This window comes from Lampetra planeri, chromosome 48 (assembly GCF_965212315.1).
Source record: "Lampetra planeri chromosome 48, kcLamPlan1.2.h2, whole genome shotgun sequence".
NCBI lineage: Eukaryota > Metazoa > Chordata > Hyperoartia > Petromyzontiformes > Petromyzontidae > Lampetra > Lampetra planeri.
This window is the reverse complement of record NC_136154.1, coordinates 3,351,807-3,376,807: the sequence shown is the minus strand read 5'-3', so window position 1 is coordinate 3,376,807 and position 25,001 is coordinate 3,351,807. Positions and strand designations below refer to the sequence as shown.

General features: G+C 52.3%; 1 protein-coding gene across 6 annotated transcripts in view; it reads left to right on the top strand.

Moving 5' to 3' along the window:
* The window catches only part of LOC144733863 (von Willebrand factor A domain-containing protein 5A-like), a 39,403-nt gene that overhangs the window by 1,065 nt on the left and 13,337 nt on the right, over positions 1-25,001 (top strand). For all 6 annotated transcript variants that reach the window (XM_078615872.1, XM_078615870.1, XM_078615868.1 and 3 more), the window contains exons 2-13: positions 3,265-3,325; positions 4,672-4,877; positions 5,990-6,206; positions 6,806-6,984; positions 8,235-8,343; positions 12,511-12,707; positions 16,326-16,414; positions 16,908-17,052; positions 18,812-18,891; positions 19,593-19,707; positions 20,160-20,318; positions 23,810-23,922. In XM_078615872.1, coding sequence (XP_078471998.1) covers positions 3,283-3,325; positions 4,672-4,877; positions 5,990-6,206; positions 6,806-6,984; positions 8,235-8,343; positions 12,511-12,707; positions 16,326-16,414; positions 16,908-17,052; positions 18,812-18,891; positions 19,593-19,707; positions 20,160-20,318; positions 23,810-23,922 — 1,652 coding nt within the window. In that variant the 5' untranslated portion in view covers positions 3,265-3,282. The remainder of the gene's footprint in view (positions 1-3,264; positions 3,326-4,671; positions 4,878-5,989; positions 6,207-6,805; positions 6,985-8,234; positions 8,344-12,510; positions 12,708-16,325; positions 16,415-16,907; positions 17,053-18,811; positions 18,892-19,592; positions 19,708-20,159; positions 20,319-23,809; positions 23,923-25,001) is intronic.

Genomic DNA, 25,001 nt, shown 5'->3' with positions numbered 1-25,001 from the left:
ATTGTGTACACTGCGCCTCCAAGCCGTCGATCCGGTTCTGAGTTGCTGAGCCCTGCAGCAGAGTGCGGAGACCCAACTCCATCAGTTCACTCCCTCTCTGCCCCGTCGGCGGTGTTGGTCTGTGGGTGCGGTGTTAGTCTGTGGGTGCGGTGTTAGTCTGCGAGTGCGGTGTTAGTCTGCGGGTGCGGTGTTCGTCTGTAGGTGCGGTGTTAGTCTACGGGAAGTGTTAGTCTATGGATGCAGCGTCATTGGGCAGTGTTAGTCTATCGGCTGTGTTAGTCTATGGATGCAGCGATAGTCTATGGGTGCAGTGTCATTGGGCAGTGTTAGTCTATCGGCTGTGTTAGTCTATGGGTGTGGTGATAGTCTATGGGTGCGGTGTTGGTCTATGGGTACTGTTCGTTTATGGGTGCGGTCTTTATTCTGTGGGTGCAGTGTCATTGGGGAGTGTTTGTGCGGCTAATTCAGACTCGATTGCTTGTTGTAATCGGGTGTGTCTGTTTGGTGTGGACCAATCAGTTTCAAAGACAGTGCATATATTATCAGAGCGTTTTTTTTATTCTGACCACAAGTATTGTGGTTAATGCCGACGTGATTCCTTGTAAAAGGTTTCAGTTTGGTGTTTTCACATCTTAACACACCTACTCTTAGGTTTTTTTCGGTAAAGTCACGTAGGGGGAAAATAAATAAATAATACAATAACCAATAAAAAATACTAGAAATAATAATAGAAATAAAATACAAAATAAAAAACTAAGAGTATTAATCCTTGCAGTCACGAAAGCTTCAAATCTAGACTTAACACACCTGTTTTGTTGCCCGAAAAAAGGGGAAAACATCTGCTCAGACCACCACACAGTTTGAGCAGCAGCAGCGGGCAGCAGTTCCATAAATGAGTTAACATTTTTTTTCCGAAACTTGTTATCATCCGAATGCCCACAGCACAAACTTTGCATACCACCACCACTAACACCTCAACCAAAGACACATTTCCCCCGTGTAGCCTGGAACAGACTGCTGGGGCAAGTGCTGTTTGTTAGTAGTAACGAGCAGCCCCAGTAGCGCCTATGAAGGCGACCGGCACTGGCACGCACAGAGGGGGTGGGTGGCCAGCACCACGCCCGCCCGGCTGCCTTCGTCTCTACATCTGTTATATGGTAGTGTATAGTGTAGTGTATAGCAGGGGCGGTTTCTTCATTAGGGCGATTGGGCGACGCACCACCAATGCCATTCAACCACAGAGTCACGCTAGCCGTCACTGCCTCTGGATATAGTCCAATCAGCGTCATGCTACGTTCTGTGGAGTACCGCCTCTTTTTGGGCGATTTCCCTCCAGCTGAGAATCGCCCCGAGTGGTCCCATAGACTTACATTCAAAGATGTTTTTTTTCGAACGGGGGCGCTGCAATGCATTCTCTATGGCTTCCGGGAGGGCTCGCCCTAACGTGCTTACGTCATCATACGTGCTTACGTCATCATACGTAAGCACGTTTCATCCAACAATATAATTTGTCGCCACCTAGTGGAATCTTTAATAAAGGAAACTTGAGTGGTTTGTTTTAATAGTGAGTATAGAAAGTAGTGTAAAGTGTAGTGTATAGTGTGGTGTATAGTAGCATAGTATAATGTGGTGTATTTTATGTTTACTGCTACACCACTGCACCAGGGACTCATTTGAGGCTGAGTCGACCTCGGGCAGGTGGCTCAGGGCGGTGTTGGCCGTGAGTGAGAATCGCACTCGGGTTGCCGGGTTCGTAGTGCAGCGTAGCGCTGACCGCCACCACCACCACCGCTGGCACCTACACCATAGTCACCACCACCCCCACCACAACCACCACCACCGCCACCACCACCAGCACTCCCTCCAGCACCACCCCCACCACCACCTCCCCTACCATCACCAGGGCGAGGTGGAATTCTGCTCGTGCCGCGTGAGTCATTTGGCTCAAGCTCAGTGTCGCCTTACACCTCGTAGTGTAAGTGTAATGTAGTAACTCGGCGGGAGACGACTTCACGGGTAGCACACTCGTTTATTTCACCAAACTCGTTCACAGGTGACTAACACCTATTCAGCTACACGGGTGACCAACACCCACTCCGCTACTCGGCTATCTACTCGGGCGACTAACGCCACTTAGCTACCCGGGCGACTAACGCCCACTTAGCTACTCTGGCGACTAACGCCCACTGAGCTACTCGGGTGACTAACACCTACTTATCTACTCTGGCGACTAACGCCACTGAGCTACTCGGGTGACTAACACCCACTCATCTACTCTGGCGACTAACGCCACTGAGCTACTCGGGTGACTAACACCCACTCATCTACTCTGGCGACTAACGCCACTGAGCTACTCGGGACACTCCCTGCCCGGGGTGTCCGTCTTGACTGTGGGTCCCCAGCCCGACCCACGTGGGCGTCGGACCCCGGGTCCCACAGCCTCGCCTCCGAGCCACACAGGGCCCCGGTCCCCACAAGGACGGCGGGACTAGGGGTCTCGGGCACTAGGTCTTCAACTCCGTCTTCGATCTTCAACTGGATAACTTCCCCGAGTGCTCTTGCGCGTAACCCTTTATACCCCACCTGCGGACGTCGCTGCGAGCACCCATCCTATTCGACCAATCACTGGACGCTGGCTACGATCCTGTTTTCCCACATCTCAGCGTGCCTCACCACCCACGCCGCGCCGCCCCGTCATCTGTCACTCCCGGCGCGCGTGTCCATACCACGCCCACAACGCGTGCCCAACCCCGCACCCCGTGCCGCCACGTGATCCATCACTGTCACAGTCGGCGCACGTCAACACCACCACTACATCAGCACAGTTTACTTTTTACACACTTTCATTTAACTCACTCTGTCTGTTGTTGTCGTCGTTGTTGTTGATGTTGTCGCGGTTGTATCCTCAAATCTTGTAACTCAATTTTAACCCACTTCCCAATGTGGTATCGACTGCAAGCTTGGTATACTTATGTCATAGTGATGACAATACTATATCATAAAAACAAAAAATATATATTTTTTTAAACATAATTTTTTATATGTTATGTTTCGGCTTGGGTCTAATTGTCCACGATCAACTGACGTTGGCTGTAATTGGCAACGGTCCCTTACATTATGGAAAGCTTCGGGGGCCACTTCCTGGAGTCGTGGAGTTCTTCCATTACTAGTACATTTCATGAAAGCGTGTTTTTAAAATTTGTTTTTAAAAATATTGTGTACCACTGAGTTGCTTAATTGCTGCCCCCCCCCTCTCACACACAGGGATCGCCATCTGCAATCATGAATTGTGGCCTCATCTTCGTTCATGAGTATCAAGAGAAAGGTGAGTGTGTGTGTACTCAGGATTAGTGCGTGTGGTGTACACGTGTATGTGTGTATGTACATGTGCTCTTTAGAGGAGGCTCATGACGGACGCTGCTACTGGTCAGTTGGAGGCAGTCGCCCTCCAACAACAGCGGAGGGCATAGGAGTGACACAACAATGAGTGGAGCGCGAGGTGGATAAAATTCAGCGAGTTGGCACAGTAGTGGGCATTGCTGGTGCATCTGCCAGTCATCTCAGTCGGTCAACCCATGGCACCTTCTGGGTCTGTACCGTGACCTCCTGCCAGCAGCGACCCTTGGACACTTAATGTGGCCTCAAAGTGCACCTAGACTGGCACAGGTGCCGTTGTGACGTCACCGTTACTTAGTGACGAATTGCAGGTGTTGTGTGTGCGTTTGTACGTGCGGGGCACTATCTGAACCGGTCCTGGGCCTCCCCTAGGTTGACTCAGCCTCAAATGACTACCTGGTGCCACAAGGGAGACAAAGGTGGCCGAATGTTGTGCTGGCCACCCAATGCTTCATGTGCCGTGCTGGCCTTTATAGGTGCTGCTCGCTACCAGCTCTTGTCCCAATAGTCTGCTGATGCTATACACGGTGTCTTTGTTGTGTGTATGTCGGTATTTTTTTACTTACAACTTACGTGATTACAGGAATTAATATTCTATGGTTCTTTCGGTAAAGTCATGTAGATAGAAAAATAATAATACAAATAAAGTGGAATTTTTTTTTTAAACAAAAATCACGACGTTTCAATCACAACACAAGTGATCGTCTCCAGGAGGAAAGACAATCTCTTGTGTTGTGACCGAAACGTTGTGGTTTTTGTTTCATTTTTATTTAATTTGTATAATTTGTATTCACTTTATTTTCATTATTATTTTTCTTCTATTTACGTGACTTTACCTAAAGAACCAAAGAATATGTCTGTCTGTCTGGAGAGGTGGGTGGGGCTAGCGGCTGAGGGAGCATGGCTGTGACATAATTGGTGGGGCTAGTGGCATAGGGGGGCATGACTATGTCGATGTGGGCGTGGCTATGTCGTAGTGGCTGGGGCAAGTGACTAAGCGGGTGTCATTTTGAAAAAAAAAAAACACGTTCATGATAATTCGAGATTCGCCTCGCCTCACCTGACCTCACTTCACCTCACTTCACCTGACCTCACCTCACCAACTCATCTGACCTCTCCTACTTACCTGACCTCTCCTCACACGACCTCACTTCATCTCACCTGACCTCACCTCACCAACTCACCTTACCTCACCTGACCACTCCTCACCTCACCCAACCTCACCTCACCAACTCGCCTGACCTCACGTGACCTCACCTGACTTATCCTCAACAGCGGTGCCGCTGAAGGCCGTGTCGGTGGAGGTGAGCGTGCAGGGCTTCGTGGCCTCCGTGCGCGCCACGCTCAGCTACCTCAACGCTGAGGCCTTCCCCGTGGAGGCCTCCTTCCTCTTCCCGCTGGAGGACGACTCGGCGGTGCACGCGTTCAGCGCCAGCCTCAACGGGCGCCACATCGACGCCGTCATCAAGGAGAAGGAGAAGGTGAGTGGGTGGGTAGTGGGTGAGTGAGTGGGTGGGTTTGTTAGTGGGTGAGCGAGTGGGTGGATGAATGGGTGAGTGAGTGAGTGGGTGGGTGAGTGGGTGAGTGGGTGGATTAGTGGGTGGGTGAGTGAGTGGATGAGTGAGGGGTGAGGGGTGGGTGAGTGAGTGAGTGAGTGGGCGAGTGGTTGAGTGGCTAGGTGGGTGAGTGAGTGGGCGAGTGGTTGAGTGGCTAGGTGCGTGAGTGAGTGGGTGGGTGGGTGGTGGTAGAGTGGTGCATTTGAGTGGGTGAGTGAGTGGGTGGAGGAGATGGTATGGATACCGGGGCGGCCCATCCCACTGCAGTGGCCAGGGGTAGCTGTGTCATTTGTGGGTGGAGATTGCGGCTGAGTGGGCGAGGCTATGTCAAAGTGGGTGGGGCTCTAGCCGGAGTGGACATGACTGGGCAGTGGACGTGCAACGGTTGGCGTGCTTTGCTACGAACCCTGGCGGTCCGAGTTCATTTCCCACTCACGGCTACCAACACAAGTGATAGTGATTATCTGAACGGGTCCTGGGCCTCTCCTAGGTAGACTCAGTCTTAAATGAGTAGCCGGTGCGGTGGTGTAAATATCGCCACTGGGGAGACAAAGGCGGCCAGGCGTGGAGTTGGCCACCCACCTAACCCATTGTGTGCCGTGCCGGCCTTCATATTTGCTCGCTAACAGCACTTGCCCGAACAGTCTGTTCAGGCTATATGGGGGATGTTTTTCTTTGGTGTGAGGGTATCTGGGTAAATGGGTGAGTGGGTGAGAGAGTGGGTGAGTTTGTGAGTGGGTGGGTAGGTGTGTGTGCTAGTCAATGAGTTAGTGAGTGAGTAGGTGAGTGTGCTAGTCAATGGGTTAGTGAGTGGTTGAGTGAGTGAGTGGGTGAGTGAGTGTGTGAGTGGGTTGGTGTGTGTGCTAGTCAATGAGTTAGTGAGTGGGTAGGTGAGCGTGCTAGTGAATGCTTTAGTGAGTGGTTGAGTGAGTTAGTGGGTGGCTGAGTGAGTGAGTGGTTGAATGAGTGAATGGGTGGATGTGTGAGTGGATGATTGAATGGCACCGTGTCTCCCACGGGGTGCATCGTGTCCCCAGGCCAAGGAAGAGTACGACGATGCGATGAGCTCCGGCCACACGGCCTTCCTGCTCTCCGAGGACCGGGGCGACGTGTTCCAGTGCATGCTGGGCAACCTGGGGGCGGGCGAGGGGGCGGAGCTGCGGGTGGAGTTTGTGAGCGAGTTGGCGGTGGAGCCGGACGGAGCGGTGAGATTCTGCCTGCCCACGGTGCTCAACCCTCGCTACACGCCGCCAGGTGAGGTGACGACATAACTACAACACAGCGGTCGTAATGCAGCGATATCGCAGTGAGAACTATGTGGCCAATTTGAACTCGCTGGCTCAGTCTCCGACACGGAGAACCCGGAGAAAATCCATGCGACAACGGGGAGAGAGACACCGCAAACTCCAAATATACAGCAGGCGTCAGGACTGGTATCGAACCCACAAACTCCTGTACCAGGCGAGGGACTTAACATTTCCTAGCCACCGTGATGATGGTGAGAGAGAGAGAGACCGCAAACTCCAAATATACAGCAGCAGGCGTCAGGGTCGGGATCGAACCCACGACCTCCTGTATACTAGCCGAGGGAGTTAATATCTCCTAGCCAACGTGGCGCTCCCACCAAGAAGGCCCCAACCGTCATCGTCCATCACCAACCACCATCACGTAACACGTTGCTTAAAACTGCAGCGAATCTGCGGCTCTCAGATTGGCCTTTTCAAGCCTCACTAGCTTAGTCTCCGACACGGCCATTGTGAACCTTACATTGACGAACACACGCCTCCTTCCCTCCCTCCCTCTGCTCTCTCCCTCTGCTCCCTTCCTTCCCATCCCCTCCCTCCCACCACCAGACTCATCACCAGCAGACTCTGCGCTGCCCTTCGTGCCGTTTGTGAGCTGCTCGCAGCCGCTGCCCTACTCAATGGCCTTCCGTCTCCGCGCCGAGGCTCCAGGAGGCATAGCTGCCGTCACCTCGGCCTGCGACCTTGGGCCGGTCTCCTTCTCGGGCCCTGGCAACTCCGTGGCTCAGGCAAGGGTGGCTACGTGCCGGCTCGGAGATGTTAACTTTCTCGCTTGGTACGCAAGAGGTTGTGGGTTCCGATCCCGACCCTGACGAAATGTTAACTACCTCTGCTGCTACCCAGGAGGTCGTGGGTTATGATCCCAATCCTGAAAAGATGTTAACTACTTTGCCTGGTATGCAGGAGGTCGTGGGTTCCGATCCCGACCCTGATGAGATGTTAATTACCTCGCCTGCTACGCAGGAGGTCGTGGGTTCCGAACCCGACCCTGACAAGATGTGAATTACCTCTCTTGGTATGCGTGAGGTCGTGGGTTCTGATCCCGACCCTGACGAGATGTTAACTACCTCGCCTGTTACGCAGGAATTTGGGGGTTCCAATCTTGACCCTGATGAGTTTGCGTCTCTCTTTCTCCACGTGGTGAGATTTTAACTACCTCACCTGGTAAACAGGAGGTCGTGGGTTCCGATTCCGGAGCGTGTCTCACTCTGCCTCTCCCCGTGGCGTTATGTTATCTTCCCCACCTGGTATGCAGGAGGTCATGGGTTCGTTCCTGATTCTGAAACCTGTTGTATATTTGGAGTTTGCGGATCCTCCAGTTTTTCCCCTCCACATTTACAATCAAAGTCTCTACTAGTTTAAGAGTATTTGGCTACTGCTATACGTTTACACGTGATGAGGATGATAAGCCACTTGGTTGGGCTTTCATTTGTGATTGCCAGGTCACTTCTGAAAATAGTTTAGTTTTAGTATAGATCTCTATGAGTATGGGTGTTTTGTGGGTCACTATGGCTCTGTATGAGTCTCTGCTTCTATATGAATATCTGGGTCTCTGTGGGTCTCTATGGTTCTATATGAGACTCTGGGTCTCTATGGTTCTATATGAGTCTCTGGATCTCTGGTTCTGTACGAGTATCTCTGGGTCTCTATGGTTCTATATAAATCTCTGGGTCTCTGTGGGTCTTTATGGCTCTATATGAGTCTCTGGGTCTGTGGGTTGCGCCACGTAGCTCTGGATTGCGCCGGGTTCTGCCGGGTTGAATCAGACAGTTCTGGATTGCGCCGGGGTTGCGCGCGGATTGCGCCGGGGTTGCGTTTTTTGGTTGAACTATATGGTGGCCTTGAGCGGTGATGGCCTCCCTCCCTCCTCTACCACCCCTCCACTCCCTCCCTCCACTCCCTCCCACCCTCCCTCCCTCACCCTCCCTCCTGTCCCCTCCCCACTCCTGCTCCACCACCACCCCTACCGTGTGCCCAGGTGTCTCTGGGGGAAGGGTTCAAGATGGACCGTGACGTGGAGCTGTTTGTCCACCCAATCCAGAAGCACCGCCCCTTCGCACTGCTGGAGGCAGGCGGCACGGCTAAGGGTACGGAGATGCACACACACAGACACACACCAACAATAACAACAACTGCCATTCTCCACTAAGTGGCGGTGACGTCACCATGGCACCTGTGTCAGGCCAGGTTCATTTTGAGGCCACGTGAAGTGTCAAAGGCTCGCTGCTGACAGGAGGTCTCAGCACAGATCCAGCAGATGCCATGGGTTGGCCGATTGAGATGACCGGTAGATGCACCACCACCAGCTGTACCCCCCACTGTGCCAACTTGCTGCGTTTTAGCCGCCCGGCGCTCCGCTCGTTGTTGTGAAAGTCGCTCCTCTGCCTTCCGTTCTTGCTGGAGGGCGACTGCCTCCAACTGCCCAGTAGCGTCCTTCACGAGCCTCCTCCATAGAGGCCGATCTTGAAACCACTGGGGCCTGTCATTGGCAGGTCCACTCAGCTCCACATCCTCTCGTACCGCATCAGTCCATCGCTTCTTCAGCCCATGTCATGCCCGATTTGCCCCTTTTATGCGGCCAAACAGAAGCTGCTTGGGCATGCTGTAGCTGGGCATGCAGGCTACATGACCCATACAATGCAGCCTTGCCTGCTGGAGGAGCTCGCGGATGGGAATGTGTCCAGATCTTTCGAGGATTTGTGAGCTCCTCACACAATCCAGCCTGGTTAAACCCAGGATGGATCGTAGGCATGCCAGCCTGAATGTTTCTAACCGGCTCAGATGTTCCATTCGGGTTGTCCGTGTTTCGCAAGCGTAGAGAAGGGAAGGCATGACTGTGGCCGAGAAGACCTGAAGCTTCATGTGGAGTGACACACTGTGTTGCGCAGCCGATGAAAAGATTGATTCTGAGTGAGACCTCTGCTGTCAAACCGGAGCTGGTCAGAAGAACACTGCCCAGGTATGGAAACCTCTCCACTGTCTCCACTACTGCTCCATCACCAATGGAGAGGTGAGGGGATGGAGTTTTTGATGGCATAACATATCCAGGCAGGTGCTTAGTTTTGGTGGGGCTGATGGTAAGGCCCCACCTCTTAGTGGCAAGCTCCAGGTTCAGGAGCAGCACCTCCAACTCCTCCTAAGAGTGAGCAGCAATCATCAGATCATCAGCATACGTAGCATGGATGACCAATAGGGAGCCATTCCTCGACCGCACCTGGGCATCGATCAGCCTCCCATTGTATCTGTACCAGATGGAAAGTCCTCCGGTACAGCCATCGAAGGTTAAATAATGTGGGAGCCAGAGGACATCCCCGTCGCACCCTAAGGTGAACAGGGAATGGCTTCGTCTCCCGGCCATGTAGTTTTACCGGGGCCTTCTCACCATCATGAAGGTCCTTAATGATTGTGAGCAGAGAGTCAGGGACTCCGAAAGCAGGAAGAACAACCCAGAGCCCAGGCCTACTGATGGTATCATAGGCCCTGAGCAGGTTAATAAAGCAGAGATGAAGGTCTTGTTGGAATTCCCTCCAACTCTGCTGTCGCAGAAAGACAGAGAATATGGCATCTGTGCAGGACCACACTGGTCTGGAACTACATTGGGGCTCCATAAATCTCTCCTCAGCGTGTTTGGCAAGGCGAAGTTGAATCATTCGTTGCAGGACCTTTCCCGGCACACTGAGAAGAGCGATGTCCCTGTCGTTGTTAGTCAGTGCGGTTCCCCCTCTTAAAGCGAGGGACCACCAGGGCATCCTTCCAATCCTACGGAACCCGTCCAGTGGTACAGACAGTTGTGATGATGTCATGTAGGGCAGTCTGCACACAGATGCCACCCTCCCTCAGCATTTCTCTGCCTGGTGCTTTTTGTGGTCTCATACTTCGGATCGCCCCTCGCACTTCCTCCACAGATGGCACCTCAGCCAACGACTCAGAAGGGGGGTGGCTACTTCTGCCAATATTTGAGGCACGACAGCCTTAGCAGGATCGTCCCCACCTTGCGCCATGATGTTGTCTGGGCTAAGGGAATTCCCCTCCCCCAAGACCTCACAAAAATCCTCTGCAAACCTGCAAACCTGTTCCTGGGGGTCGGAGATCAGATTACCGTTCTTTCCCTTAAAGATGTTTATAGGTGAGGCGCTGCAAGTTACTTTTTTGATGGAATTAAATAGTGATTTGTGATTGCGGGCTACTGAGACAGATTGCTCCTCAGCAACCAGCGCCCACCACTCATCCTTGTAGCCCCGCACCGATCTCCGAACCTCTGAGTGAAGGCTGCGGTAAGCCTCCTCATTCTCCGATGTTGGATGTTTTAGACAACGGGAGTGGGCCTGTCGTTTTCTCTCAACCAGCCAGAACACCTCCTCCTTCATCAGCCAGGGTCTCTGGGGAGGTTTGGACCGCATACCCAATGCAGCCATTGCAGCTGCATGAGTCACCGTCCTGAACCTCTCACATTTCCCCTCAGCAACAGAAGGAAGCGGGGACGATGTCAACCCCAGCTGCAAGCGATGTTAAAATACCTGCTTGCAACTATCCTCAGCTAGCTGAGACCAGGCCACGCAGAGATATACACATGCACAGAGACATACACACACACACACGCACAGAGATGCACACACAGAGATAGACATGCACACACAGAGATACACAGGCACACAGAGATGCACAATCACACAGAGACACACAGGCACACAGAGACCCACAGACACACAGAGATACACAGAGATACATACAGAGACACATACAGAGACACACAGAGACATGCAAACAGATACACACACAAAGACACAAAAAAGGCAAAGATCCCCATTATAGTCTTAACAGACTGTTGGGGCAAGTACTGCTAACAAGCAGTACTTTTGAAGGCCTTCATGGGACACGACATTGAGGTGGGTAGCCAGCAACACATCCTGGCCGCATTTGTCTCCCTAGTGGCGATGTTTACACACCGCACCAGGCACTAATGTGAGGCTGAGTCGACTTAGGGGAGGCCAAGGACCGGTTTAGATAATCGTCACTGGTGTTGACCGTGAGCGGGAATCTAACTCGGGTCACCGGGTTCATAGCACAGTGTAGCGAAGTGTATCGCTTACCCCCACCACCACCAACGCAACCACCACCGCCTCCACCACCGCCACCACCCCCACCACGACCACCACTACCCCCGCCACCACCACCTCCACCACCACTGCCTCCACCATCACCATCACCATGGCGAGATGGAATTCCGCTCGTGACGCGTGAGTGATTTGGTTCGAGTTGGGGTGCACAGTTTGGGGAGGTGGTGACGGTGGTGGTGGTGGTGGTGGTGACGGTGGTAGTGGTGGGGGTGGTGGGGGCGGCGACGGTGGTGACAGTGGTGGTGGGGGCGGTTGGTGGTGGTGATGGAAGTTGAGGTGGTGGTGGTGGTGACGGTAGTGGTCGCCGAATTCGTAGCACAGTACGCTAACCGCTACAATTCCGCACCAACCAACCAACCGCCATTTGCCACGAAGTGGCGGTGACGTCACCACAACGCTTGTGCCAGGCTTTGTGCACTTTGAGGCCACGTGAAGTGTTGAATGACCGCTGGCACGAGGTCACGGGGCAGACCCAGATGCCAAGGGTCGACTGACTGAGATGACTGCCCGATGCACCACCGGTGCCCCCTACTATGCCAACTTGCTGTGTTTTAGCCACCCGGCGCTTTGCTCGTTGTTGTGAGTCACTCATCCACCCAGTCACTCATCCACCCAGTCACTCATTAACCCAGTCATTCACTCGCCCGGTCACTCACCCACCTAGTCACTCACCCAATCAGTCACTCAAGATCTCACTCACTTACCTAGTCACTCATTCACTTAGTCACTCACTCATTCACCCAGTAACTTGCCCGGTCACTCGCCTACCTAGTAATTTACCCAGTCACTCACTAATTTGCCCACCTAGTCACTCACCAACCTAGTAAATCAATCACCCATAGACTATACAGTCACTCACTTACCTAGCCACTCATCCATCTGTCAATGAGCCAGTTACACAGTCCACCTCTAGGTCACCTCACCAGCCCTTCCACTATCGTCGCTGTCTCTAAGCCCTCGCAACAACCCACGACCTCATGTGTACCAGGCGAGGAAGTCAACATCCACGACAACGCGGTCAAACTCTGATCCTCCTCATCTCTACCCCTTCCTCCTCCCCCTCCTCCCCCTCTTTCCTCCTCTCCCCTCCTCCTCAACCTCTTCCTTCCCCCCTCCCCCCTCACATCCTCCTCCCAGCCTCCTCTCTGATGAGTGACACAGTGGCCATGCTGAACTTCTTCCCGGATGCGGGAGAGACCAAGTCCGCCAAGGGGGCGGAGGCGTTGACTCAGAAAGGGGAGTTCATCTTTGTGGTGGACTGCTCCGGCAGCATGGAATGCCCCATGGTCAATGACGGCAGCGGAGGGAGGGAGACTCGCATCCACAGCGCCAAGGTAGGAAAATCGCTGTGGGGCTCTGTGTGTGTGTGGGGGTCTCTGTGTACGTGTGTGTAGGTCTCTGTTTACGTGTGTGTGTGGGTCTCTGTGAGTGTGGGTCTCTGTGTGGTGAGTCTGTGGGGCTCTATATGTGTGTGGGGGTCTCTGTGTGTTTGTGTGTAGGCCTGTGTGTGTGTGTGGGGGTCTCTGTGTTTTTGTGTGTGTGGGTCTATGTATATCTGTGTGTGTGGGTCTCTGTGTATGTGTGTGTGTGGGTCTATGTGTATCTGTGTGTGTGGGTCTCTGTGTGGTGAGAATGTGGGGCTCTATGTGTGTGTGTGGGGCTCTATGTGTGTGTGTGGGTCTCGGTGTGTTTGTGTGTGGGTATCTGTGTGTGTGTTGTGTGTGGGTCTCTCTGTATGATGTAGGTCTCTCTGTATGATGTGGGTCTCAGTGTGGTGAGTCTATGGGGCTCTATGTGTGCGTGTGGGTCTCTATGTGTTTGTGTGTAGGTCTCTGTGTGTGCGTGTGGGTCTCTATCCCGGGATAGAGTCATCTTGTTGAGTGACTTCAATGCCCTAGTCAGTCATGATGCTGGCACCTGGTCTGGAGTGATTGGAAGGCATGCGCCAGATCAGCTCAATAACAACGGTAGGAGGCTGATAGATTTTTGTGCAGCCCATGGGCTTGTAATTACCAACACGCTGTTCTGGCATCGGCGCATCCACACAACATCATGGATGCATGCCGGGTCCAAGCAAGAACATCTGCTGGACTACATAGTGACGGATCAGCGGATGCGAGCCCATGTCCTTGACACCAGGACCTACCGTGGAGCTGATCTGCCCTCTGACCATCGACTTGTCATCTGTAAAATGCGCCTGCCATTCTTCCACTCCGGTGGTGGGTGTACACCCAAGACCCAATTCCAACCCAAAGTGGCCTGGTCTCAGTTAGCTGATGAAAGTTGCAAACGAGAATTTTATCATCGTTTGCAGCTGGGGTTGGCATCATCCCCCACTCCTGATTTTGAGGGTAAATGATCGAGGTTTAGGACTGTGACTCATGCACCTGCAATGGCTGCTTTGGGTACGCGGTCCAGACCACCCCAGAGACCCTGGCTGACAGAGGAGGTGTTCAGGATGGTTGAGAAAAAGCGACAGGCCCACTCTAATCGTCTACAGCATCCCACGTCAGAGAATGAGGAGGCTTACCGCAGCCTTCGCTCGGAGGTTCGGAGAGCCGTGAGGCACTGCAAGGATAGGTGGTGGTCGCGGGTTGCTGAGGAGATGGAAGCCTCTGTGGCTCGCGATCACAAATCATTCTTCAACTCCATCAAAAAAGTAACCTGCAGCGCCACACCTATTACCATCCAATCTCCGACCCCCAAGAACAGGTTTGCAGATTTGCTGAGAATTTCTGTGAGGTCCTGGGGGAGGGGAAATCCCTCAGCCTGGAAAACATTGTGGCACAAAGTGGGGATGACCCTGCTGAGGCTGCGGTGCCTGAAATATTGGAAGAAGTCAACCCCCTGTGAGTGGCTGGCTGAGGTGCCATCTGTTGAGGAAGTACTAAAGGCGATCCAGAGTCTGAGACCAGGAAAGGCACCGGGCAGATGGTGAGCGGGCCCGGGTAAAACTATGTGGCCGGGAGTCAGAGCCATTCCCTGTACACCTTGGGGTGCGACAGGGATGTCCTCTGGTTCCCACATTATTTAACATCTATTTTGACTACGTAGTGTGTGAAGCCTTCATTAGCTGTACCGGGGTAATTTCCATTTGGTACAGATTAAATGGGAGGCTGATCGATGCCCGGGTGCAGTCAAGGGATGGCTCCCTATTGTCAACCACATTATGTATGCCGATGATTTGGTAATTGCTGCTCATTCAGAGGAGGAGTTGGAGGCGCTGCTGCTGAAACTGGAGTATGCCACTAAGAGGTGGGGCCTTACCATCAGTCCCACCAAAACTATGCACCTGCCTGGGTATTTTGTACCATCAGACCCTCCACCCCCACAACTCCCAGTTGGTGGTGGGGCAGTTGTGGAGAGAGTGGAGAGTTTCCCAGTCCTGGGCAGTGTGCTCATGACCGGCTCCAGTTTCACAGCAGAGGTCTCACTTCGAATCAGTCGAGCGGCAATGTATTTTTATCGGTTGTGTAACGCTGTGTGGAAGCTGCCTGGTCTGTCGCTCCACATGAAGCTTCGGCTCTTCTCGGCCATGGTCATTCCCTCCCTTCTCTACACTTGCAAAACGTGGACCCCCCCTAATGGAACATCTTCGCCAGTAAGAAACATTTAGGCTGGGCTGCCTACGATCCTCCAGCATGCAAAGCTGCATTGGCTGAGTCATGTAGCCAGCATGTCCAGCCACCGCATGCCTAAGCGGCTTTTGTTCGACCGGATAGAAGGGGCTAAACGGGCGCAGTACGGGCTAGAGAAGGGATGGAGTGATGTGGTACAAGACAATGTGGAGTTGAGTGGACTTGCCAATGACTGGTACTGGCGGTGTCGAGATCAGCCTCTGTGAAGGAGGCTCGTGAAGGACGCAACTGGGCAGTTGGAGGGAGTCGCCCTCCAACAACAACGGAGGGCAGATAAGCGATGCTCACAACAACGAGCAGAGCGCGGTGGCTATAGTACAGCAAGTTGGCACAGTAGGGGGCACAGGTGGTGCATCAGACAGTGGTCTCAGTCATTCCGTGGTACCTGGGTCTGCCCCGTGATCTCCTGCGAGCGGGTGTTAGACACTTCACGTGGTCTCAACATGCACATTGCCTGGCATAAGCGCTTTTACCGCCACTTAGTGTCGAATGGAGGTTGTTGTTGTTGTGTGGGTCTCGGTGTTTGTGTGGGTCTCGGTGTGTATGTAGGTCTTTGTGGTTCTCTGTGCGGTGATTCTCTGTGTCTGTGTGTGTGGGTCTCTATGTGGGTCTTTGTGTGTTGAGTCTGTGGGTCTCTGTTTGGCAAGTGTGTGGGTCTCTGTGTGTGTATTGGTCTCTATGTGGGTCTCTGTGTTGTGAGTCTGTGGAGCTGTGTGATGAGTCTGTGGGTCTGTGTGGTAAGTCTATGGGTCTTTGAGTGGTGAGTCTGTGGGTCTGTGTTTAGTGAGTCTATGGGTCTGTGGTAAGTATGTGGGTCTGTGCGGTGAGTCGTTGGGTCTGCTTGGTGAGTCTGTGGGTCTGTTTGGTGAGTCTGTGGGTCTGCGAGTGGTGAGTGTGGGTTTCTGTGTGTGTGCGTCTCTGTGTGTGTGTGGGTCTATGTGGGCCTCTGTGCGGTGAGTCTGTGGGTCTGTGTGGTGAGTCTGTGGGTCTGCGTGGTGTGGGTCTGGTGGTGAGTCTGTGGGTTTGTGTGGTAAGTTTGTGGGTCTGTGTGGTGAGTCTATGGGTCTGTGTGGTGAGTCTGAGTCCTTTGCTTGCACCGTGTTAAACTGTGGCCTTCTTTCTTCTATGCTTTTCTCATGCTTCCCCCATGTAAATTTCATCCTTCCCCCATGTTAATTCCATGCTTCCCCCATGCTTCCCCAATGCTGCTCCCACATTAATGTCATATTTCCCCAATGATGCCCCCATATTAATTTCATGCTTCCCCCATGCCTACGCCATGTTAATTCCTTGCTCCCCCCCCCCCCCCTGCAGGAGACGCTGATGCTGCTGCTGAAGAGTCTGCCTCTCGGCTGCTTCTTCAACGTCTACGCATTTGGAAGCAGCTACAACAGCTTCTTCCCGTGAGCCTCCACCCTTATCCCCCCGCAGCCCCCCCCCGTAGCCCCTGCCACATCCCCTAGCCCCTTACCCAGCCCCCTAGCACTCAGCCCCCCATGTTACTCAGACTCTGTATTTAGAGTGGAGGAGGAGGATGAATCCGATGAGCTATGAAGCTCTTATTCACAGATGACCATTCTTCCCCAGGGAGGGAGGAGGGAGTGTGGAGTGGGGAGAGAGTGTGGAGACAGGGAGGAAGTGTGGAGTGGGGAGGGAGGGTGGAGGCGGGGAGGGAGGGAGGAGTGAGTGGGGAGTGTGGAGGGAGGGAGAGGGGAGGAAAGGGAGGGAGGAGCAAGGGGGGGAGGGAAGGGAGTGGGACAGATGGAGGGAGCGAAGGGGAAGGGAGAGGGGGTTTGGAGGAGCGAGGGGAGTGGGGGCTGTGCATGCCATGGTGTAACCACCCAGGTGATGAGAGTTGACGTCTCGGTCCCACTTGCTGTACTCCCCCCCGCCCAGGGAGAGCCGTGAGTACTCGCAGGCGAGCATGGACGAGGCGCTGAAGCTCGTCAAGGGGATGAGCGCCAACTTGGGGGGCACCGAAATCCTGGAGCCGTTGGTGGCCATCTACCGCTCGGCATGCCGGCCGGAACACCCCCGGCAGGTGAGTGGCGCGGTCCAACCGCTACCTCCCCCACCCCCTCCTCCTCTCGCCATTCGGCAGTGCACTTGGGCCAGTCCATTGTGATCGACAACATTGTGGGGGGGTTTGGGGGTGGTTTTAGTGTCTTTAAGGGGTAACCCAAAATTACAAACGTCCCCCGGGTAGACACACAGATGCGCACAGAGGCGCACGTCAATATACACAACAACCGCCATTCGCCACTAAGTGGCGGTGATGTCACCACGACGCTTGTGCCAGGCTATGTGCACCTTGAGGCCACGTGAAGTGTCGAACGCCCGCTGGCAGGAGGTCACGGGGTAGACCCAGGTCCCACGGGTTGATTGACTGAGATGGCTGGCTGAAGCACCACCTGTGCCCCCTACTGTGCCAACTTGCTGTGCTGTAGCCACCCGGCGTTCTGCTCGTTGTTGTGAGCATCGCTCCTCCGCCCTCCGTTGTTGTTGGAGGGCGACTGCCTCCAACTGCCCAGTAGCGTCCTTCACGAGCCTCCTCCACTGAGGCCGATCTTGACACCGCTTGTACCAGTCATCGGCAAGTCCACTCAGCTCCACATCCTCCTGTACCACATCACACGATCTCTTTTCTAGCCCATGTCATGCCTGTTTAGCCCCCTCTATCCGGCCGAACAAAAGCTGTTTGGGCATGCCGTGATTGGGCATGCGGACTACATGGCCCAGCCAACGCAGCCTTGCCTGCCAGAGGAGCTCACCGATGGGACTTTGTCCAGATCTTTCGAGGATTTGTGAGCTCCTCACACAATCCAGCCTGGTTAAACCCAGGATTGATCGTAGGCAGGCCAATCTAAATGTTTCTAACCGGTGAAGATGTTCCATTATGGGGGTCCACGTTTCGCAAGCGTAGAGAAGGGAGGGAATAACCGAAGCTTCGTGTGGAGTGACAGACCAGGTAGCTTCCACACAGCGTTACGCAACCGATGAAAAAATAATGCCGCTCGACTAATTCGGAGTGAGACCTCTGCTGTTAAACCGGAGCCGGTCATGAGCACACTGCCCAGGTATGGGAAACTCTCCACTCTCTCCACAACTGCCCCATCACAGATTGGAAGTTGTGGGGGTGGAGTGTCCGATGGTACAAAATACCCAGGCACACACACACACACGTACACACACACAAATACAAAGACAACATCCCCCGTATAGCCTGTAACAGACTGTAGGGGCAAGTGCTATTAGCGAGCACCTATGAAGGCCGGCACGTCACACGAGGGGGTGGGTGGCCAACACCACGCCTTTGTCTCCCCAGTGGCGATGTTTACACACCGCACCAGGTACTCATTTGAGGCTGAGTCGACCTCGGGGAGGCCCAGGACCGGTTTAGATAATCGTCACTGGTGTTGGCCGTGAGCGGGAATCGAACCCAGGTCGCCAACTTCGTAGTGCAGCGTTGCGCTAACCACTACACTACCGCTCTCCACACACACAACAACCGCCATTCGCCAATAAGTGGCGGTGACGTCACCACACACAAACACATGGAATTCGTTCACAGGCGTCATGTGTAACACTTGCACATGCACGCACGGAGTACGTGTACACGCACACACACAGAAGACGTAATTGATGTGATGTTATGATGTTATAGTTGACGGTATTGTGATGTGATGTCATAGTTGATGGTGTTTTGATGTTGTGATGTCATAGTTGACGGTGTTGTGATGTCATAGTTGATGGGGTTGTGATGTCAGAGTGAATGGTGTTGTGATGTTGTGATGTCATAGTTGATGGTGCTGACTGATGGAGAAGTCTCCAACACCCGTGATGTCATCAGCCTGGTGAAGAAGAACGCAAGCAAGCATCGGTTAGACTCACTCACTACTCACTAGTTCACTCACTCAGCTACTCACTCAGCTGCTCATTCAACTACTCAATATTTGTTTTCAATTGAGTATAATAGTGCAGTAGTGTAGTGTAGCGTCTAGTAGTGCAGTAGTGTAGTGTATAGTCGTGTAGTGTATTGTAGTGGTTAGTGGTGTAGGTAGTGTGTAGCGGTGTAGTGTATAGTGTGTCATAGTGTAGTGTGTAGTAGTGTGGCGTGTAATAGTGTGTAGTAGTGTAGCGTGTAGTAGTGTGGCGTGTAGTAGTGTAGTGTAGCATGTAGTAGTGTGGTGTGTAGTAGTGTAGTAGTGTAGTGTAGCGTGTAGTGTGTAGTAGTGTAGTGTGTAGTAGTGTAGTGTAGCATGTAGTAGTGTAGTGTAGCATGTAGTAGTGTGGTGTGTAGTGTAGCGTGTAGTGTGTAGTAGTGTAGTGTGTAGTAGTGTAGTGTAGCGTGTAGTAGTGTAGTGTAGTGTGTAGTAGTGTAATGACTTGGACAACTGGATACGTGGAGCCTCTTTATTTAAGACACAGTGACTATACTAGGCCCGGACTTAGTTCTTCAATCTGTGTGTGCGTCTCTGTGTGTCTGTATGTGCGTGTCTGCGTGTCTGTGTGTGTGTCGGTGTGTGTCTGTGTGTGTCTGTCTGTGTATCTGTGTGTGTCTGTGTGTCAATGTGTCTGTAGCTGCTTCTCCTTTGGAATCGGTGACGGTGCCTCCACGGAGCTGATCAAGGGGATCGCCGCCAGCGGAGGAGGGACGGCCGAGTTCATCACCGGCAAGGAGCGCCTGCAGGGCAAGGTGAGCGCTGTGCGTCCCTAGGTCTGCTCAGACTGAAAACCGCGAACACGGAGACCCTTCACCTGAGACAGTGCCACTCGGATGCCCGGGTTCTGGGCGTCTCTCTCTGTATCTGTCTTCTGTCTCTATGACAGACATCCAGAGGGCTGTCTGTCTCTGTGTCCGTGTCTTGGTATCTCTCTGTCTGTGTCTCTCTCACTGTTTCTCTCTGTGTCTCTCTGTCTCTCTCTCTCTCTGTGTCTGTCTCTTTCTGTGTCTCTGTGTCTCTATCTCTCTCCGTTTCGACCTCGGGGGAGGCCCAGAACCGGTTTGGTTCATTTCCCGCTCACGGCGACCATCATTGACGATTATCGGAACCTCCCTCCCCCTCTCCTCCCTCCCTGCCACCCTCTGCCTTTATCTCACCCTCCCTCTCCCTCCATCTCCCTCCGTCTCCGCGCCCACCACCCCAGGTGCTGAAGGCCCTGAAGTGCGCTCTCCAGCCCACGCTGACCTCCGTGTCACTCTCCTGGAGGCTCCCCCCGGGCCTGTCGGCCATCGTGGTGCCCGAGGTGCCGCGCAGCATCTTCCTGGGCCAGCGAACCATCCTCTACGCACAACTCGCTGGCACCGTGAGACCACACGCAACACGCGGGGACACGGGGACACGTGGACAAGTCTAATTGAGCGTCAGGAGGGGCCGGGTTTCAGGGTCAGAGTCTGGAGTGAGACTTAGGGTTCTAGATTTGAAGCTTTCGTGACTGCAAAGATTCATACTCTTAGTTCTTTCGGTAAAGTCACGTAGGTAAAAAATTAACTTAAAATGAATAAAAATATTTCGATTTAAAGCTTTCGTGACTGCAGGGCTTCATCTTCTTGGTTCTTTCGGTAAAGTAACGTAGAAGGGAAGTAATAAAATAATAAAAATAAAACATAATAAAACAATTCTCACGACGTTTCGGCTACAACGCAAGCAGCCGTCTTCAGGTGAAGAATGAGACATTATCAAGCTAGGAGCTTATATAGGTGTAGCGAGGAGGAGCGCCTTAACAAAAGAATGTGCATATGAAGAGGAATTTAGCATATTAATGGGTAATGCGTAGGAGGTGGGCGGAGGGGTTTCAAAGTCCTATTATGCCCATGCATTATGCAGGATCAACAGCACCACGGGGGGGCGCAAGGAATAGCGTTAATAAAGGAAAGAAATGTTAATGATATGTAGCTGCATTTATGCAGCTACATATCATTAACATGTCCATGCAGCTACATATCATTAACATTCCTTTCCTTTATTAACGCTATTCCTTGCGCCCCCCCGTGGTGCTGTTGATCCTGCATAATGCATGGGCATAATAGGACTTTGAAACCCCTCCGCCCACCTCCTACGCATTACCCATTAATATGCTAAATTCCTCTTCATATGCACATTCTTTTGTTAAGGCGCTCCTCCTCGCTACACCTATATAAGCTCCTAGCTTGATAATGTCTCATTCTTCACCTGAAGACGGCTGCTTGCGTTGTAGCCGAAACGTCGTGAGAATTGTTTTATTATGTTTTATTTTTATTATTTTATTACTTCCCTTCTACGTGACTTTACCGAAAGAACCAAGAAGATGAATAAAAATAAAATAAAAATCACGACGTTTCGGAGGCAACACAAGTCTCCGTCATCAGGTGGGACCGTCACAGCCAGATTTTCTGCATCAAGTGAGGCAGGGATTCAAGATGCAAGCCCTTAAATACAAGTTGAGGGGGGAGGAGAGGGGGGGGGGGGAGCTTATCAGAATGTGGTAGCCAATGAATGGAACGTATGGGGAAGGGGGGGGGGGCTAAAAGAAGGCACGAAATTCTCGTAGGCGTCGGCGACGTGGACGTGTTTGTGCGCAAGTGACTATTGTTGCACATGCTAACGTATTGGACGAGGAGGGGGGGGGGCTAAAAGAGAGTACGGGGTGCAAGTGTACGTGGACATGTCTATGTACAAGCACCTGTTGATACACATGATAGAAAAGAACGAAAATGTCCATGTTTATACCAGTGTTGGCTGACAATAAAGAGAGTACTGTTAAACACTGGGGATGTTAACACTCGGTAAAGTAAAATAGTGCCTGTTAGATAAGATGGTACAAAAATGTGTAGTTAAATCTTTTTTACATGGTTAATAACATCTTTCCAATGATTACTAAGTTTGTACCCATCATCACGGTTGAAATTATGTCGGTGTTTGTATATCTGAATGGCTTCGTGTACAAATCTTTCATGGTAGCCAGAGGGTTTGCAGAGCACCTTAGTCTCGGAAAAAACAATGCTCTGGTTAGGCATTGCCTCACCAACACTTATATTACCTGGAATGGCACCTTCTACAAACAGAATTAGGGTACCCCTATGGGCTCCCCCTTGTCACCAGTGATAGCCAACATGTTCATGGAAAAGTTTGAATCAGACGCCATCCAGACATCCACCCTGCGTCATTCCCTGTGGAAGAGGTATGTGAATGACACTTTCGTCATTTGGCCACATGGCCTCCCAGCATTGAACCACTTCTTGGACCACATCAATTCCAGACACCCATCCATCAGATTCACCATGGAAGTGGAGAAAGATGGCAAACTACCATTCTTAGACATTCTGTTTGAGAGGAGACCTGACGGATCCTTGGGACATTCTGTCTACAGGAAAACCACCCACACAGATTCCTACTTGAAGCCGGATTCCCACCACCACCCATCTCAAAAGAATTCTCTCATCAAGATGCTATACAACAGAGCTCATGGCATTTCTGACCAACACCACCTGGCCAGTGAATTAAGACATATACATCGGGCCCTCAGGATGAACGGATATTCTGAACGCACCATCCGCCAAGCTGTTTCTCCCACCATACAGAAACAACCAATTGAAACTCCCATCAAAACTATCATGTTGCCATACATAGCAGGCGTGACCAAAAAGATCTCCAAAATTCTAAACAAACATTAGATCCAAGTCTGATTCAGTACAGTACATAAAATCCGTGATCTAATTCCATCTGGGAAGGATATCATCCCTGACTTGCAATACCCTGGAGTCTATAAACTGAGTTGCAGCTGTGGTGACTGTTACATTGGGGAAACGAAACGTGATGTCTCTGATCGTGTCCGCGAGCACAAGTCGGATTTGAAACATGGCAAAATTGAGTCTTCCGCCGTTGTCGATCATTGCTACAACGCGGTGGGCTCTCATGATATTGTTTTTTTCCGAGACTAAGGTGCTCTGCAAACCCCCTGGCTACCATCAAAGGTTAGTACACGAAGCCATTCAGATATACAAACACCGACATAATTTCAACCGTGATGATGGGTACAAACTTAGTAATCATTGGAAAGATGTTATTAACCATGTGAAAAAGATTTAACTACGCATTTTTGGACCATCTTATCTGACAGGCACTATTTTACTTTACCGAGTGTTAACATCCCCAGTGTTTAACAGTACTCTCTTTATTGTCAGCCAACACTGGTATAAACATGGGAATTTTCGTTCTTTTCTATCATGTGTATCAACAGGTGCTTGTACATAGACACGTCCACGTACACTTGCACCCCGTACTCTCTTTTAGCCCCCCCCCTCCTCGTCCAATACGTTAGCATGTGCAACAATAGTTACTTGCGCACCAACACGTCCACGTCGCCGACGCCTACGAGCACTTCGTGCCTTCTTTTAGCCCCCCCCCCCCCCCCCCCCTCTCGATACGTTCCATTCATTGGCTACCACATTTTGATAAGCTCCCCCCCCTCTCCTCCCCCGTCAACTTGTATTTAAGGGCTTGCATCTTGAATCCCTGCCTCACTTGATGCAGCAAATCTGGCTGTGACGGTCCCACCTGATGACAGAGACTTGTGTTGCCTCCGGAACGTCGTGATTTTTATTTTATTTTTTATTCATTTTAAGTAAATTTTTTACCTACGTGACTTTACCGAAAGAACTAAGAGTATGAGACTTAGGGTGACCGGGTCTCTGGGTCAGAGTGAGACTTGGGGTGATCGGGTCACGGGGTCAGATTGAGTCTCAGGGTCAGAGTGAGACTCAGGTAGGCACCGGGTCTCTGGGTTAGGCTCCCGGACTGAGCCTCTCGTCTCTGCAGGCTCTGGCTGCCCCATGGCAGGGCGAGGCAGTGCTGAAGTACTCCCTGCATGGGGAGTCCGTGGAGAACCGGGTTCCCGTCACCAGCCAGACCGCCAACCCCGGCGAGTCCCGGTACGTAGCCCCCCTCGTTCACCCACCCACTCATTCACCCACCCGCTTGTTCACCCAACCAATCATTCACTCGCTCATTCACCCACCCACCCACTCATTCACCCACCCGCTTGTTCACCCACCCGCTCATTCACCACTCGTTCGCCCACCCGCTCGTTCACCCACTCATTCACCCACCGACCCACCAATAAAGATGTTCAAAACAGGTGGCTGCCAGAGCAGCAACAAACGAGCCAGCAGCATTTTATAATCCATAATAAGAGGTATAAATGTGTACTTACACCCACCACCACCCGACACAGCCAATCAGTGAGGTTTGTGACATAAACAAAACGTGCCAATTCGTTACTAGTACAGCACTACACCGGTTGTGGGTTGGAGAGTAAACCCACAACAGCGTTTATAATTGGAGTACCCGTGTGACGTTTCGCTGGTAATTACAACAACAACAACAACCGGCATCATCATCAGGCGGACAGCCTCCGAGTTGTGGCGAAATCCTCCTCCTGTTTCATTTTTAAATAGATGTCCTGGGATAAATGTGATGTCGTCACCTTGTGAGCCAGTCAGGTGCGAAGGCTAGAGGTGGTGGGGGGGGGTTAATGTAGTCATGCAAATTGCAATGGATATCAATTACAATGGATAACATTACTAATTGGCTGTGTCAGTTGGTGGCGGGTTTAATGACACATTTACGCGATCTTACCCAAAAACCTCGATTATGGATAATATTGGTCACTAAAGCCTCCTAGATGTTAAGCATTTTACAGCCCAACAAAGGCTGCCTTGAATATGGACCCCACGAGGCTTTCCAAGCACCCCGCTGGCCACAGCACGGCTCGCCGAGCAGCCCGCGCAGGCTCCGGCCTGGGTGTAGGCCTCACGGTCACCCAGGGAGCCACGTGAAGGCTGCTGAAGAAAGTTGAGCGTGCTTGCCCACACACCATGGTGCACGGCCATGAGACCGCTGATCACGTGGAGTCGGGGTGGAGGCAGCTGTCCATATCTGGCAAACCCAGGGAACAGCAGCTCAGGCAGACCCAGGGAGAGACTCAGGGAGCGGTTTTCAGGCTCAGAGT